At 39.4% G+C, this 13,707-nt stretch overlaps 1 protein-coding gene across 1 annotated transcript in view; it reads right to left on the minus strand.

Annotated features, from left to right (window-relative positions):
• The window catches only part of LOC122810568 (antigen peptide transporter 2-like), a 222,326-nt gene that overhangs the window by 48,682 nt on the left and 159,937 nt on the right, over positions 1-13,707 (minus strand). The window contains exons 13-14 of the mRNA XM_044082148.1: positions 2,032-2,191; positions 243-379 (exon numbers count right to left, since the gene is read on the minus strand). Of these exons, the coding sequence (XP_043938083.1) occupies positions 243-379; positions 2,032-2,191 (297 nt within the window). The remainder of the gene's footprint in view (positions 1-242; positions 380-2,031; positions 2,192-13,707) is intronic.

Here is a 13,707-nt window from a genome sequence, read left to right on the forward strand (position 1 = left end):
TTCTTGCAGCTTTAAATACTGACAGGGATTCGTAAAGGTTACCACAAAGTGTAGACTACATGTACACTTGGTGTCATTTTTCTGAGTGACTAGAAAGCACAAAAAATGTGATAAGAATTTTACTTAATACATATCGTGCACACTTAGTGTAGGCTTTATTGAATCTGGCCCTGACGCTCTGAAGCACAAATTCCAAGTTCTCACCAAGTCAGGTGATTAACTTAACAATAAGAAATACAAACCAAGTGTTCACTTTCGGAATCTAGGCAGCTGGTTGCCTCATCCAGTATCAGGACTTGAGGGTCTCGGATGAGCGACCTTGCAATTGCTATTTGTTGCTTCTGTCCCCCTGATAGCTGTCCTCCTTTCTCACCAACATCTGCAGTGAGGGAGAGAGCAAAGCAATGCAGCTTCACAAATCTATGTTCTTTTAATACTTTTATTAAACAACACCAGTAAGTATTATGATTTATTTGAAGTATGCCTTCTTTAGACTGCATAACAATACTAGGACAAGATCTTTCAATTAGACGACTGCTGTTAATAAGAACTAACTTTTAGGGGTTATCAGGACAGTATACAGAGTGGGCACAAGACAATTTAAAGCCAAATTATACAGAAGTTCAAATTAAATATACTAGTCTAGAATCAGCACTCCCACTTATGTGACACACAAATCAAATGTGGATGAAAGTACAACAGCACTGAGTTGACCTGGACCTGGATTTTAAGAGAGTACATGGACTGCCTGCAGAAATGGGTGGTAGTAACTATAAGAAGGTGTATGAACTACAGAGGGTCAAGAAACTAATTTTGAGATATCACAAAAACCTCTAGTGGTCAGCAGCTTATCAAACATGTCAAAGATGATGGGGCTGACTCCTTTTTGTACTATGACAAGAAAGACCAAGCAAACAGGAACAGTGACAGATGTCAGTATAAAACCAAGGCTTGAATTTAGTCTCAGGCTTAGTTCTATGTTACTGCAACTAACAGAGAGTATGAATCTGAAATGCAGCAAAGAAGAAAGAGTACAAAAATGCTTCTCCATGTTGTTAACCTATATGCAGACCTACACTCTCCACTGCATTCCACTAATGTCATGATAAAAATTAGTTCTAAATGACAATACAGATGGTAGCAATCTGCACTTAATGGTAGTTGTAACAGTGATTATCAGCCACATAGCTTATTTATTTATTTATTTATTTACATTTGTTGACCGGGCTAGTCTAGCTGGATACATATCCCTTTTCAGTAGAGGCCCGAGGAGAAAAGCTCCAACATGAGTAAATTAATACATTCAAAATATTCTAAAAAAGACTAGTTTCACATTACAAAATAAGACATGAAAAAAAAAATAATAAATCGTGAACAATGTAACGTTTCATTAGAGTAGAAGTAAAAAATAAACAAGTCTTAATGCTTTAGTAGGGTTCATGTGAAGTCAATCAAAAACTAAAACATTAGAACATTAGGAAACTTTTTATAGTGTTGTTCATAAGATATGGGAGGGTAATTGTTAAGGAAGCAAGAGAGAAGGAACCAGGGGAGGGGAGAGATGAAAAGTAGATTCAATCAGGCTTTGAGCAGGGGCAAAGCCAATGTATTTTAAGGTGGTCTCTAAGGTGTTTTTTAAAGATTAGAGAGGATGAGAGTGAGGTGAGTGTATTAGGAAGTTTGTTCCAGATTCTACCCACAACATTGGAGAAGAGGGAATCGCCTGCTTTGTTATTAGAAGGGTTGCTGGCAATAAGAAGTTTATTAGCTGAGCGTAGTGTTGAAAGATTTTTATAAGGGGAGATCAGATTAGTAAGGATGGGAGTATTAGTGGCTCAGAGAATTAGCATTGTGATATGAAACCATGCCAAGCTTCAGACTTTCAAAGTTCTATTTGGCTGCAAAATTGTTGGTTCTTGCTGAGGGTTAAACCTTTCCACAATTCATCTTTTTCCAGGACCTAACATGACTAAATGTTTCTGCAGCAATTCACAGTTTCCCTTTCAAGAAATGACTGCCACAGTATAATACCTGTCTCATATCCTTTCTCCATGCCCTGGATGAAGCTGTGGGCATTGGCTTTCACAGCTGCTGCAGTCACATCATCTGTGTCGCATTTGCAAAGGCCATATGAGATGTTTTCTTTGATGGTGGTAGCAAAAAGTATAGGATCCTGCTGCACGAGGGATACCTGTCAGATTGAAGAAAGGAGAAGAGATTCACACACAGTAACAGGCAGGCATGAAGTTTGTTCTTTTTATGTATATTTTAGTTTACTGCACTTTACATCTTTAAGGAATACTCAAAAGCACTTCAATTCGTAGTTATGCTCCTATTCTTAGAATCCACACCTGTAAAGAGCATTATTCTCACTGAAATGTCACCTGGCAGGTTCACAGGGATCATCACTTCTTTTAAGACACACCTTCTCTTCTCACTGCAGGAAGGTTGTGTGTGTGTGTGGGGGGGGGGGGGGGTAGTGAGGGAAGAGGGGTTGCTGCACATATAACATGGCATCCTTTCCTTTATACTACTACTAAGTTGCCTCACCTTAATATCATAGAGAAGGCAGGCCAAAATACACAGATACACAAACGTCCTCATGAAATGTTTATCACACAATGAATGACAGCCCTCTGACAGTCAAACTCTTTAGCAATAATTATTTCTTTTTACTGTTTATTTATAAGCAAACCCAAGTAGACATCTAAGATTAATAGCATGATACTGTTTTCAAGCAATTAAAAATTGGTGCAGCTTTTCTCAGGGAGTTAGCATCAGTGGCTGAATTTGGATCTTTAACCTTCTGTTTACAGTTAATTTCCTACAAATTTTTCTTGCACTACAAAATAACAATTTACAATACCTGGTGATCTTCACAATAGCCCTCCCTAGTGGCAGAATAAAAAGACACACTATTTACTACGCCATCCATTTTTGAATTTGTCACCTGCAGTGGTTAAACACTCGGATGTTTCCTTCTTGTGACCATTCATAAGGCTCTTGACACAGTATAAAATCCTTAATCTCAAATGTCTAAAATCCTCTTTGACCCATATGCTGCATGCCTGCATTGTGAATAAAGAGTACGCACACCACATCAAACCCTTATTCTTCAATTCCAGCTTGAACAACGTTCTGCAAGAAAACATAAAGTTGCAGTGATATACATGAATAAACCTGTTGGTTACTTGCACTGTGTCCTACAATCACTCATGGCGGTGGGGAACAGGAGGGAATAAAGTACCTGCTGAAAAATGGCCCAACATAAAGTAGTTAACATGAAAGCTCTTACATATGTGTTACATGCTGCAAAGAAAGGCCCTCTGCAATGGATGAACTGTTAAGGGAAAACTGTATAAAACAAAAAAAAAGGTATCAAAGCATCCTTACTGACTACAGAATGAGCGCTGAGGTAGAATAAAAGCTTTGAGCAGTCCTCTCAAAGTGCATAATACTTCTTAATGTAGTTGCAAATTGCAATACTATGAAATAACCACGTCTTCATTGCACACAGATTGGCAGTAGAACAAAGATGAAGAACAACACTTGAAGCAAAGTCCTACCATTAGAATGTCAATTGGCAGCACTGGCTAAAGGCCTGTTAAATTTTTACTGACAAAAAGTTGTGGAACAGAAAGACATTTTTTGATCACCACATCATCCTCCTAGTTGCTCCATTTTCTTGTGTTCAGGGACTCTGAGGAGACAAGAAATACAGCTGGTGGTGGATATTTAATGTACAGAAAAAGTCTTCCCTTCCCTTCTAATCTGAGTATCCAGAACAATGGTTGGAAGTAAACAGACTAAGAGAGCGACTGCTTAATTCCTCCCTGATGCTGCTTCTCAGCTAAGTCCACAGATGCACTTAGTCCTTGAGAAAAAAATGTTCACTGTAAACATAACCAAGAAGGTTTAAAATTCAGTGATCTGATGCGAGAGCTACCACAAAAAAAAAAAGAAATGCATATTCCAGAAAACTAGCTTTTTTCCCTTATAAGTATTTGTCCTGTGCTCATCACTCATTGAACAAATGTATGGGTCTTTCATAAGCCCTACAACTTCAAAGCCCTTCACCCCCCCCCTTCTGTGAAATGATGTCCCCAAAAGCTCCATTCCTCATTCTAGGCACTCACCTTTGCCTTATCTCTGGTCTCCATAAGGGCTCTAAAGGCACAGCATGCACACTAGAACAGACAAACCCAACAACCCCCCCCAGAGTACAACATGCATAGATCCATCATTCTTCTCCCTTTCCTGCTGGCTCCTTCAGTGCCTGAGACACTAATCGAACCTGGATCACTGGGGTGGTACACACAGCTCTATACCTCTTCACCATGCAGAAAAACAGGGAACAAGAGGTGAAAGCAGTCTTACCTTAGACAGTGTCAGAGCCCTATTACACACATTACAAATCAATCTTAATAGAGTCCAAGAATGAGAGCAGGCTTATTAGGGCCAGCAAGGGGTGATGGAGATGAGTCTTGGTTTTCAGATGTAAAACTCCACCAATATTTGGGGGATCAGTGGGAACAAGCACTTGGGGTAGGAGTGCAAAAACTATGGTGTACTGTGAATGCTTCTACTACTGCCAAACCCCCCCCACAAAAAAAAAAAAAAACATACACAGCCAGAAGTGCAGTCCCTTGAATTGTAAGCACAACGACCTTCAGATATTCACCTGAATACTTTTTGAAGCAAAAGCTGTACAAGGGGCTTGAACTGTGGCCTAGGCTGTCCAGCAAGACACTAGATTCCCCTGAAATATGGACTACAAGAAAGTATGCTGCCTAATGTCCTTTGACAGGATTAAGGAAGGTGTCCTGCCCTGCTTGTTCAAATACATTTCCAGGCTGCTTGTCATCACCAACAAAGGCTCAGGCTTCAGAAGCAAATCCAGGGCCTATAGGGCTAACAGAAGTGTTATCTGCTGCCTCCATCAGTACTGAACCACTGCCACCCAAACTAGGTGATGTATCTTAGGCTAGGAAATGCAATGAAGGAAACATCATCTCCAGGTTATGAAATGACAGCAGAGACAGGACACTGAGGGCATAGCTTAAGAGAGAATGATTGCTCATCAGAAAATCTACTACAAGAGGCACATATGTGAATAAGCCAAAGCTACTATAAGTATCACCTCTGCAATAAGCTCCTGTAGGTGTAACACAACATAGGTTTGAACTCACCTCCAAGACACAAGCCAGAAAGTCACACCCCTGAGCTCCTGGATTCTTTCCAGTACGATGAAGGCATGACCCTGGACACGGTCCAGTAGAGCTCCAATTAAGGACAGGTACTTCAATGGAAGAGGGATGTCTTCTCAGCTGATGGTAACCCCCAACAATGGCAGCCAAACCATGCCCAGTGCAAAACTGAAAGTCAGGTAGCCCTAGTAGGAGCCTCAAAAAAAACAGTAGTCTGATTGACCTAAAAGTTGAACTAATGCAGGGCTTCTGCTCCCTTAGCTAATATTTTGGCATGCCACAGCTAATATTTTGGCAATCACCATGGCAGAAAAAGAAGTCCAAAAATGAAAGTAAGTATGCAAAAGAAGATAACTGTGAAACCACTAGCAATGCATGCTCCTGCTCCTAGGATTTCTAGTGACTGTAGTAATAGGAGACTCCAACCAAGCTCTGCTCCACACCTCTATGAACAACACCTTGGTAAAGATTCTGTGCCAGAAAAAAAGGACAAACAAAGGAGCTTTGAGTGAGACTCGCAAGTTATGATGTGCTAGCTGGGACTTACCGTGTTTCTTGAGAACATTCTGAAGCTCGCTAACAGCTATTTGGGCATCGATGCACAACTTTACATGACTTGATATGAAGGCTGAAAATGATGAGATTCAGGAAAGGCTGATTCACACTAAAGTGTTGAAATTGAAAAGATAAAAGTGAAATAATTTCCCTTGTTATCCTAGAATGCTATATATCAATCATTTTTTGGGAATGGATCAGAAGTACGACCTTATGGGAGACTGCTTGGCATTTTAAATGACAATTCAGCTGAGGAAGAATCAACCTGTTCTTCACCAGTTATTTTAGATCACACCATACTCTCTGATGTTTGGTACTCCATCTCACATAATGGATTTCTGTGCTAAAGACAGTCTGCTGATTAGAAATGACTTCCCACATGGACAACTATGGACACTCAGAACTACTAATGGGACAGATGGGCTTATGTCTGCTTAGTGAACCTGGACAGAAGACCTGGGAGGGTGGGGACTGCAGCTTAATCTGCCATCTTAGGCATCTAAATGCATTTTTGTTGTTGAAGCACAAACTGAATGATGAAAACAGGACACGTGCCTTCCATAGTACAGCTTTGGTCCTACTTTGTAAAACCGCAAGAAATATCTGGAAGATGAAAGCATCTCAGTCGAGCATCCAGTATTCCTTGGTGGATATCTTCATGAAAAGACAATATCCTAAATTATTCAGCTATATGTGAAATGATCCATGGGGAGCGGTTGGCCACCACAGGGATCTCATTAGAAAGTTGGTGATAAAAAAAAATTGATTTTCAGAAGGAAAAAGGAAAACCATCAAATATCAGAAAAATGCCATTAATTATAAATTAGAGTTCACACAACCTCAGAGAAAAAGGACACAACCTAAACTCTTAAGGGGGTATAAACATACAAACAGAATATTTAAGTAGTAGATTTGGGGGACACTACCCCCAATATTGGGGGGGTTGTCACCCAGCAAAGAACATCACTTCTATGTTTAAGTTTAATTTTGTATTGGTCAGGATTTTGACATATTTCTTGTTTTCAATCTGCTGACTACTGAGCCTTGGAAAAGGTTTTCTCTTTATGCTCCATGTTAAGCATGCCCACAACATCACAAGGGATGGGAATGTAATGGGTCAAGCTGACAGCTTTGTCATCTGCTTCTGAGAGTGAAATCATATCTTTTTTCTCCAGCAGGGGTCTACAAGCAGAGCATGTAGCCCTGCATATGCACGCCTAAAAGTCTCTCTAAGGCAGGCAAGAAAGGTCAGTCTCATAATTTCTCTTCCATTCCATGTGGCTATTCCAGCATCCATGCTGCTAAATGAACCTGGAGCACTGAACTGTGTGGGTCATTACCAGAGCTCCATCCCTCTACACCATTCTGAAATTTGACTTTGTCCACCATTTCTGACATCGGCCTTTAAGTTGAATTTTTGATTCATGACTTTTCAAATAGGAGTCTTACCACAACTGTGGTATCACAGATGTTACAGATCATGTGGCAGCCCATCTGAGAGACTGTGTGCAGTAGCGTCTCCACAGACACGGGGTGCCTCAGAGTCAGAAATAATGGACTGGTTCACTGGAAAAGTCTGAAGGTGACCATATGAGACAAACTTTCACAAGGAGCTTAAGGCCAACGTGACTAAAGAATATATTATTTTCCAAAATCTGTCCATGGCCTTGTACCCTTTAAATGCAAGCAAAATGACAAGCTCCAAAAATTGCATCAAGTTAAGGAAATCATAAAGATATCTGCGTCTGGATGCATTTCTCACAGAAAACCCCAACCTGCAGGAAGCCGGAACAAATAGTCTTCCTTCTGCAATTACTGACTAGTCTCTAAAAGGGTGCTTTCAGGATGAAAAATCAGCATTGTTAAGGACCAGATTTAAAGTAGGGATAACAAGTACTACTTTTGCTACCCTTAAGGCAAGAGTTGATAACCGTGATCACTTGCCTAATATTGTTTCTTTGTTGCTAAATTCATAGCCTCATCTCTATCTGTCCAGACAGACATAAAGTCATATTTAGGAGTGGTACAGAGAATGGTTGGTCACCTTAAGGTGGATTTTTTTTCTTTTTGAGGACCTCTTCAAAAGAGGGATCCCCTGGGGAAGGATTTTATAAAACTGGAGGGCTTGTTACATCTATCCATCATGAGGAAAGGGGGACTACACCTCTCAAGATTCTAACAGGAACACTCGTCCATCTGTCTATTTAACTGAATATACTACTTGAAACTTCTGCAATGGATTTTTATTCCTCCCACAAGGAAGGTATCAGAGAGAGAGAGACAATCTCATATATCTGCTAGCTAGGGTACTTTTATCTGGACTAATCCTTTGTACTCTGCTTCCTGTTAGTCCTGTCACTCTCTGGGTTACAGGTGGGATACCAAACTTGACTCGAGCCTTTTGGATTACCTCTGTTTTCAGATTCTATAAATACAGTAGACTATGAAGAAAAAGAAGAGAATATTCTTTCTATTGCCCATGTTCCCATTATTGTCACCCTTCTGGGCTCCAAAGGTAGGAGTGGTAGTCACTTGAAATATCAGGACCACCCACAGTGAATCTCAAAACACAGAGACTGAATGGCCCAAAAAATGGACTTAACTATACCAAGACCAAGATGCAGTTTTCCAGACTATTCTCTTTTGTCCGAGGTATGGCAATCCTAGAGTTGGTATATATAACTTCAGTGTGTGTGTGTGTGTGTGTGTGTGTGTGTGTGTGTGTGCAAAACACAAGTTTAAAGGAGAAGAGCATTTTATAGATTTGCTCTTCTCATAGTTTGTCTGTTTTCTTCCAGCTTGTTGGCACTCAGCATTAGAAGTGCTGACATTTCAATAGAGAGCCACAGGAATAAAAATATAACTGGTCTGATATATACTGGAAAGATGCACAACAAACTAACACATGACCATAAACAGTCAAGAATGGGCAGGGTACTGGTCATGCAACTTGGATGATTTGCCGAACAGAGACATGTTCCCATGGCTATTTATCATTTTGTGATAAATAGGCTTGTGAAGGCAAACATCAAGAGACAGGCATCTGATGAATGTAAGCCTATCGTAATGTTTTCAATTCTCACCTGCATACACTCAACCACTAAGGGAGAAGTGAAGGGGGGTTGACCCCTTTGGCCTCTGGCAGGTCAATCCATCATGCTCTGAGGATTCATTGACCTACTCCTCATGCTTTGATGGAACAGCAAGACATGATGAATAACTGGAGGTAGCAATGAACATCTGGTCTTGATTCCGAAGAAGGTCCTGAGGACGTACCTCTCTGCTCAACTCCCTGCATGAAAAAGATGATGTGGCTGACAGTCTCTGCCTTAAGAATAATGACCTAGACAAGAAAGTACAGTTCAATGCTGCCAGGGTGGGCTTCAAAGCACAGCCAGGTCTAGAAACCTTAGGCTGGTTTACAGATACCTTATGTTGCACGTTAGCTCTTACAATGGTGACAGTTGTTACCAGTATGCTAAAATGCCCGGCAAATCTTATACAAGGTCTGACTGGCTTCTGAGCCACAGAAATCTGAGAAGCCTTAGCAGAGTGGGCCCACCTGCCACCCTTCCTGCCCCTGGAGGCCTGGTGAGGTTGCCTGAGATCAAATGCAGATCTAGAAGGATAATTCCTCTGGAACCTAGGGATAAGACAGACAAAAATATGTTTAGGGTCCTGCAAGGCTTTGCCTTTCTCTTGAAGAAACAAACAGGTCAGCATGTTTACTATCCAAAGAAGCATGCAACAACTTGGCCTTAATGTCCTCAGGCAAGGACTGGAGATGAAGCCAAAAATAATGCCTCATGACAGGCCCAAAAGAATCAGCCATGGAAGAGGCATCATAGCTACACGTATAGAGTAGTGAGCTATTTGAGAAGCAAAACCTAAAATAAATAAATAAGGCATGAGATTTGCTTTTAGAATCAGGGAGGTCAGAAATAACCTGGCAAGCCTGAGCAATCAAGGCCACAGCATACCTGACCATGTGGGTCTGGTAATTAATAGCCCTATAGGCCAAAGTAGAAGCAGTGTACACTTTCATACCAATCCTCTCCACTGCCCTACTATCCATATCACAAGGCAAAAGTTTGGAAGTAGGCAAGTGCTTGGAAGGTTTGTTAGAAGAGACTGAAATTGAAACCACAGCAGGATCAGCAGAAGGACATTTACATAAAAACTGACAATCCTCAGGGCTAACAGACTCCTCCTCATCAGAACCATAAGCCAAAGGCAAAGGTATCTGTGAAGAACAAAACAAAGACCCCTCACCAGACTCTGAATCTTCATCTGAGGAATCCAGTTCCCCAAGCCATTTAGAAGGGGTAGAGGTCCAAAGAGAACCAGGCACCAAAACGCCTTGAGGAGGTATCATGGCCATCAAGGCAGAAAACAAGCCCTGAGTAAACTCTTGCCATTCCCTTTGAAGATCCTTAGGATGGACAGAAACACGTTTTTTATTTTTGCCTTTTCTTGGAAGGGACATCAGCTCTAACAAATACTGGAGGTTCCGACCTTTATTAAGATTAAATAAGAGAACCAGGAACCTCCTCCCTGACCAATATCTGCGTAATCCCTCTAGGACCCTCCAAGATAATCAATCATGGTTCCCCCCTTGATGTCCAGAGCAGACACCTGCAAAGCCTCAGAGGATATGTGAAAAGACCAATCCATGCTGCCTCTAATGGGGTCGCAGCAGAGGAATCTGAAGTAGATGCCAAACGGCCTACATAATTATTACCTGCTTCTAGAGGGATGTCCGGTGGAGGCTGGACCTTCTTCTTACCTAGATGGAGTATCTTGAGGTTAACGGATTCCACCACAGCTATAAATTTACAGACTGCAGAGAGGAAAATCCTGAGCATAGCTAAACAATCTTTTCTTGGTTTGTGATTTATTTAGCTTTACTGTTAAAAAGACATGCAACTGCAAGCGATGTAAAGAAACCACAAGTATTGTCTGGCTGGTAGAACTTGTATGGTCAGAACAACTTTACTGTACTTTATTATTTAGTTGTATATTGCTTGTGTGAGTTTTGTCATAGAAGTTGATTAAAGTTCTCTTTGAATTCTGCAGATACTGATTTTGATTATTCTTTTCTTTTGCAATATTTTATTAATTTGAAGCTGAATATGGATTCCTTAAATGAGTGTGCAATTAACAATTCGCTAATGCACAAATATCTTGTACAGTGTAAGAAATGCTAGGGATTTTTAAAGGTAACACTGGTGATCTGTGTTCCTCGTGTCAAAAGTTGGATGATTTGCTTACCATTGTAAAAAGTAAATCCAGATTTAATGAGGGTGATTGCACTTGTGCAATTGGCATGGCTTTGAGAACTGCTGTTTCATGTATTAATGACTGGATTAATGAAATAAACAATGTTAGGCATAGAACAAATAGAACACATTTAGGAAATGATGCATCCATTTTCTGCAAAGATCATTCAACCCCTATGAAACATGATGATGCCCCTGACAACTTTGGAACCATGGATGCAAGTATTAATCAATCTGATGATTCAGTTTGTTTAGAAGAAAACAAAAAAAGAAAGAAAGGAAGAAGTTCTCAACAAATAACAAGGAAGAAAAAAAACTGACTAATGACTGTAAAGGAAAGAGAATACGTTGTAAAAATGATTCTGCTTTGTTATGTAACACACTGGTGACAGGGAATGATGATATTTTTATATCAGAAAACCATCAATCGACAGAAAAACACATAATTTTTCCAACAGAGAAGGTATAAAAAACAGACAAGGGGCAAGTGAAAAGGAAGAAATCAAAATAGAACATGGAAGGATTGAAGAACATTACTGTAAGAAAAAAGAAGAGAAAGACAGATGCTGACTACATGACTCAAGCCGTGGATTTACAACACCAGCTGGATGAGAATTTGGTACACAATGAAAACAGTAGGATTAATAAGACTAATAGTGATGAAGATCTATCAATAAGACTAATAGTGATGAAGATCTATCCTTTGTAACAATTGATAGAGCAGATATTACTGTATTAGTAGCTGACAATTTTTCAGAAATGGCCAGCAAAGATATTCTTGTAATTGGAGATTCAATTATTAGAGGAACTGAAACTTATATTTGCAGAGATGACAATGAACATCGAATAGTGTTATGCTTGCCAGGAGCAAAAATAGATGATGTGAGACAAGCCTTGGAATGCCTTAATGTAAGGAAGTATGGATCTGTTTTTATTCATGTTGGTACAAGTGATGTCACCTACATGTATTCTCTGACTGTTAGTTGGGAACTGACAGCCCTCTTAGACAGTATAGCTTGTACTGGTGTTAGGACATTTTTTCACAAATCACCTGTAGAAAGGATACTCAGGTCACTGTGAATGAAAAGATGTTTTGGGTAAATACCTACATGAAAAAATGTCCTGTTGTAAAAAATGGAAATGTGTACAGTATCCAAGCCTAGTTTTGGGCAGACGTGTTCAGACCGGATGGTGTGCATTTGTCAAGATCAGGGAAGAGAATTTTTGCAGCAGATATTTTGCAGTATTTGACAAACACTAGGCAGGATTTTTGCCAGGTCAAAAATTTAACAGTTCACAGATAGCAAAATCTGATGCATCTTTGATGGTTGTTAATGCTAGGAGCATTAATAATAAAGTTTTTATTGGAAAATTTGCTATGTTCTCACAAAATCGATGTTATTGTTTGTGAAACATGGCTAAAGAACAATGACTGGAAACCAGTTCTGTCAGGGTATAAATGTTTTTACTGTAACACACATTCTAACAAAAAATTAGATGGAGGTGTTATGATAAGGATTAAAGATAGCTATGAGACCTGTGATTATTACATGTTCAGTGATAACACCAATACTATAAACTGTGTAACTGTGACAATAAAGACAACCCTGGAGCATATAACAATTGTTGGAGTGTACAGACCACCAAAGTCAAGTGTAGACGACCTAAACAAATTCATACATTTCTTACATGAAACACAGGAGGGAAGAATAATATTAACTGGGGACTTCAATCTACCAGAAGCAGACTGGAATAATATTGATTCAACAACTTTGGTAAGGAAATTATTCACAGTGCATATTCAGGAGCAACAACTGCTTCAGATTGTAAAAAAAAAAAAAAAAAAAAAAAAAAAAACTACCAGGGGACGGAAAATATTGGACATTTTGTGTTCCCAAAGAAATTACTGTAACTTCAAGTCAAGTTTTACCACCATTGATGTGCAGTGATCATGGGGTTATAAAGTTTAATTTGTTTATAGATAATTCTGCCAAACTGAAACCTAAGTGAATGCACAGAAGAGTAATTACTGATTACATGGAAACAAAACAGTCACTATGTAAAACTAATTGAAGTGAGGTGTTCAGTGGAATGTGGAAAGTTTTGAAAGAGAAATTAAATGCAAAAAAACAAAAAAAATGTTTAACATCAGGATCTAGGCATACAACATCAGGGAAATATACTTCCATAAGAACAAGATATCTGATTAAGGTGAGACAAAAAAATATAAGAAATGGAAGAGAGGTCGAACTACAACTTTGAAAACTGAAAAACAAGCTGGACAAACAGATTAAGCACAGTGTGATACAAGATCAAGAAAAATTTAAAGAACATTTATATAAATATATTGAGCATAATGGGAAACCTTTTTATAGATACATAAGATATGGAAGGAGTAAAGACACACAAATTGATAAACTGTGTGCAGATTCTAAAATTTATTCTCAAGACACAAGAGATTATAGATACATTTACAAAATCTTATGCAAAATAGTTTGGCTCCACAAAAGGGGTGATAAGTTGTCCTAGTGACATCCAGGTAACCCCAGATACTGGAATACAATTAGATTATACTGAAAAAGAACTGCACAAACTGGATCCAAACAAAGCACAGGGAAGAGATGGAATTAGTAACAATGACCTGAGAACACTTCAGCAAGAACTTA

Source organism: Protopterus annectens, chromosome 9.part0, assembly GCF_019279795.1.
Source record: "Protopterus annectens isolate FY-2018-M chromosome 9.part0, PAN1.0, whole genome shotgun sequence".
Taxonomy (NCBI): Eukaryota; Metazoa; Chordata; order Ceratodontiformes; family Protopteridae; genus Protopterus; species Protopterus annectens.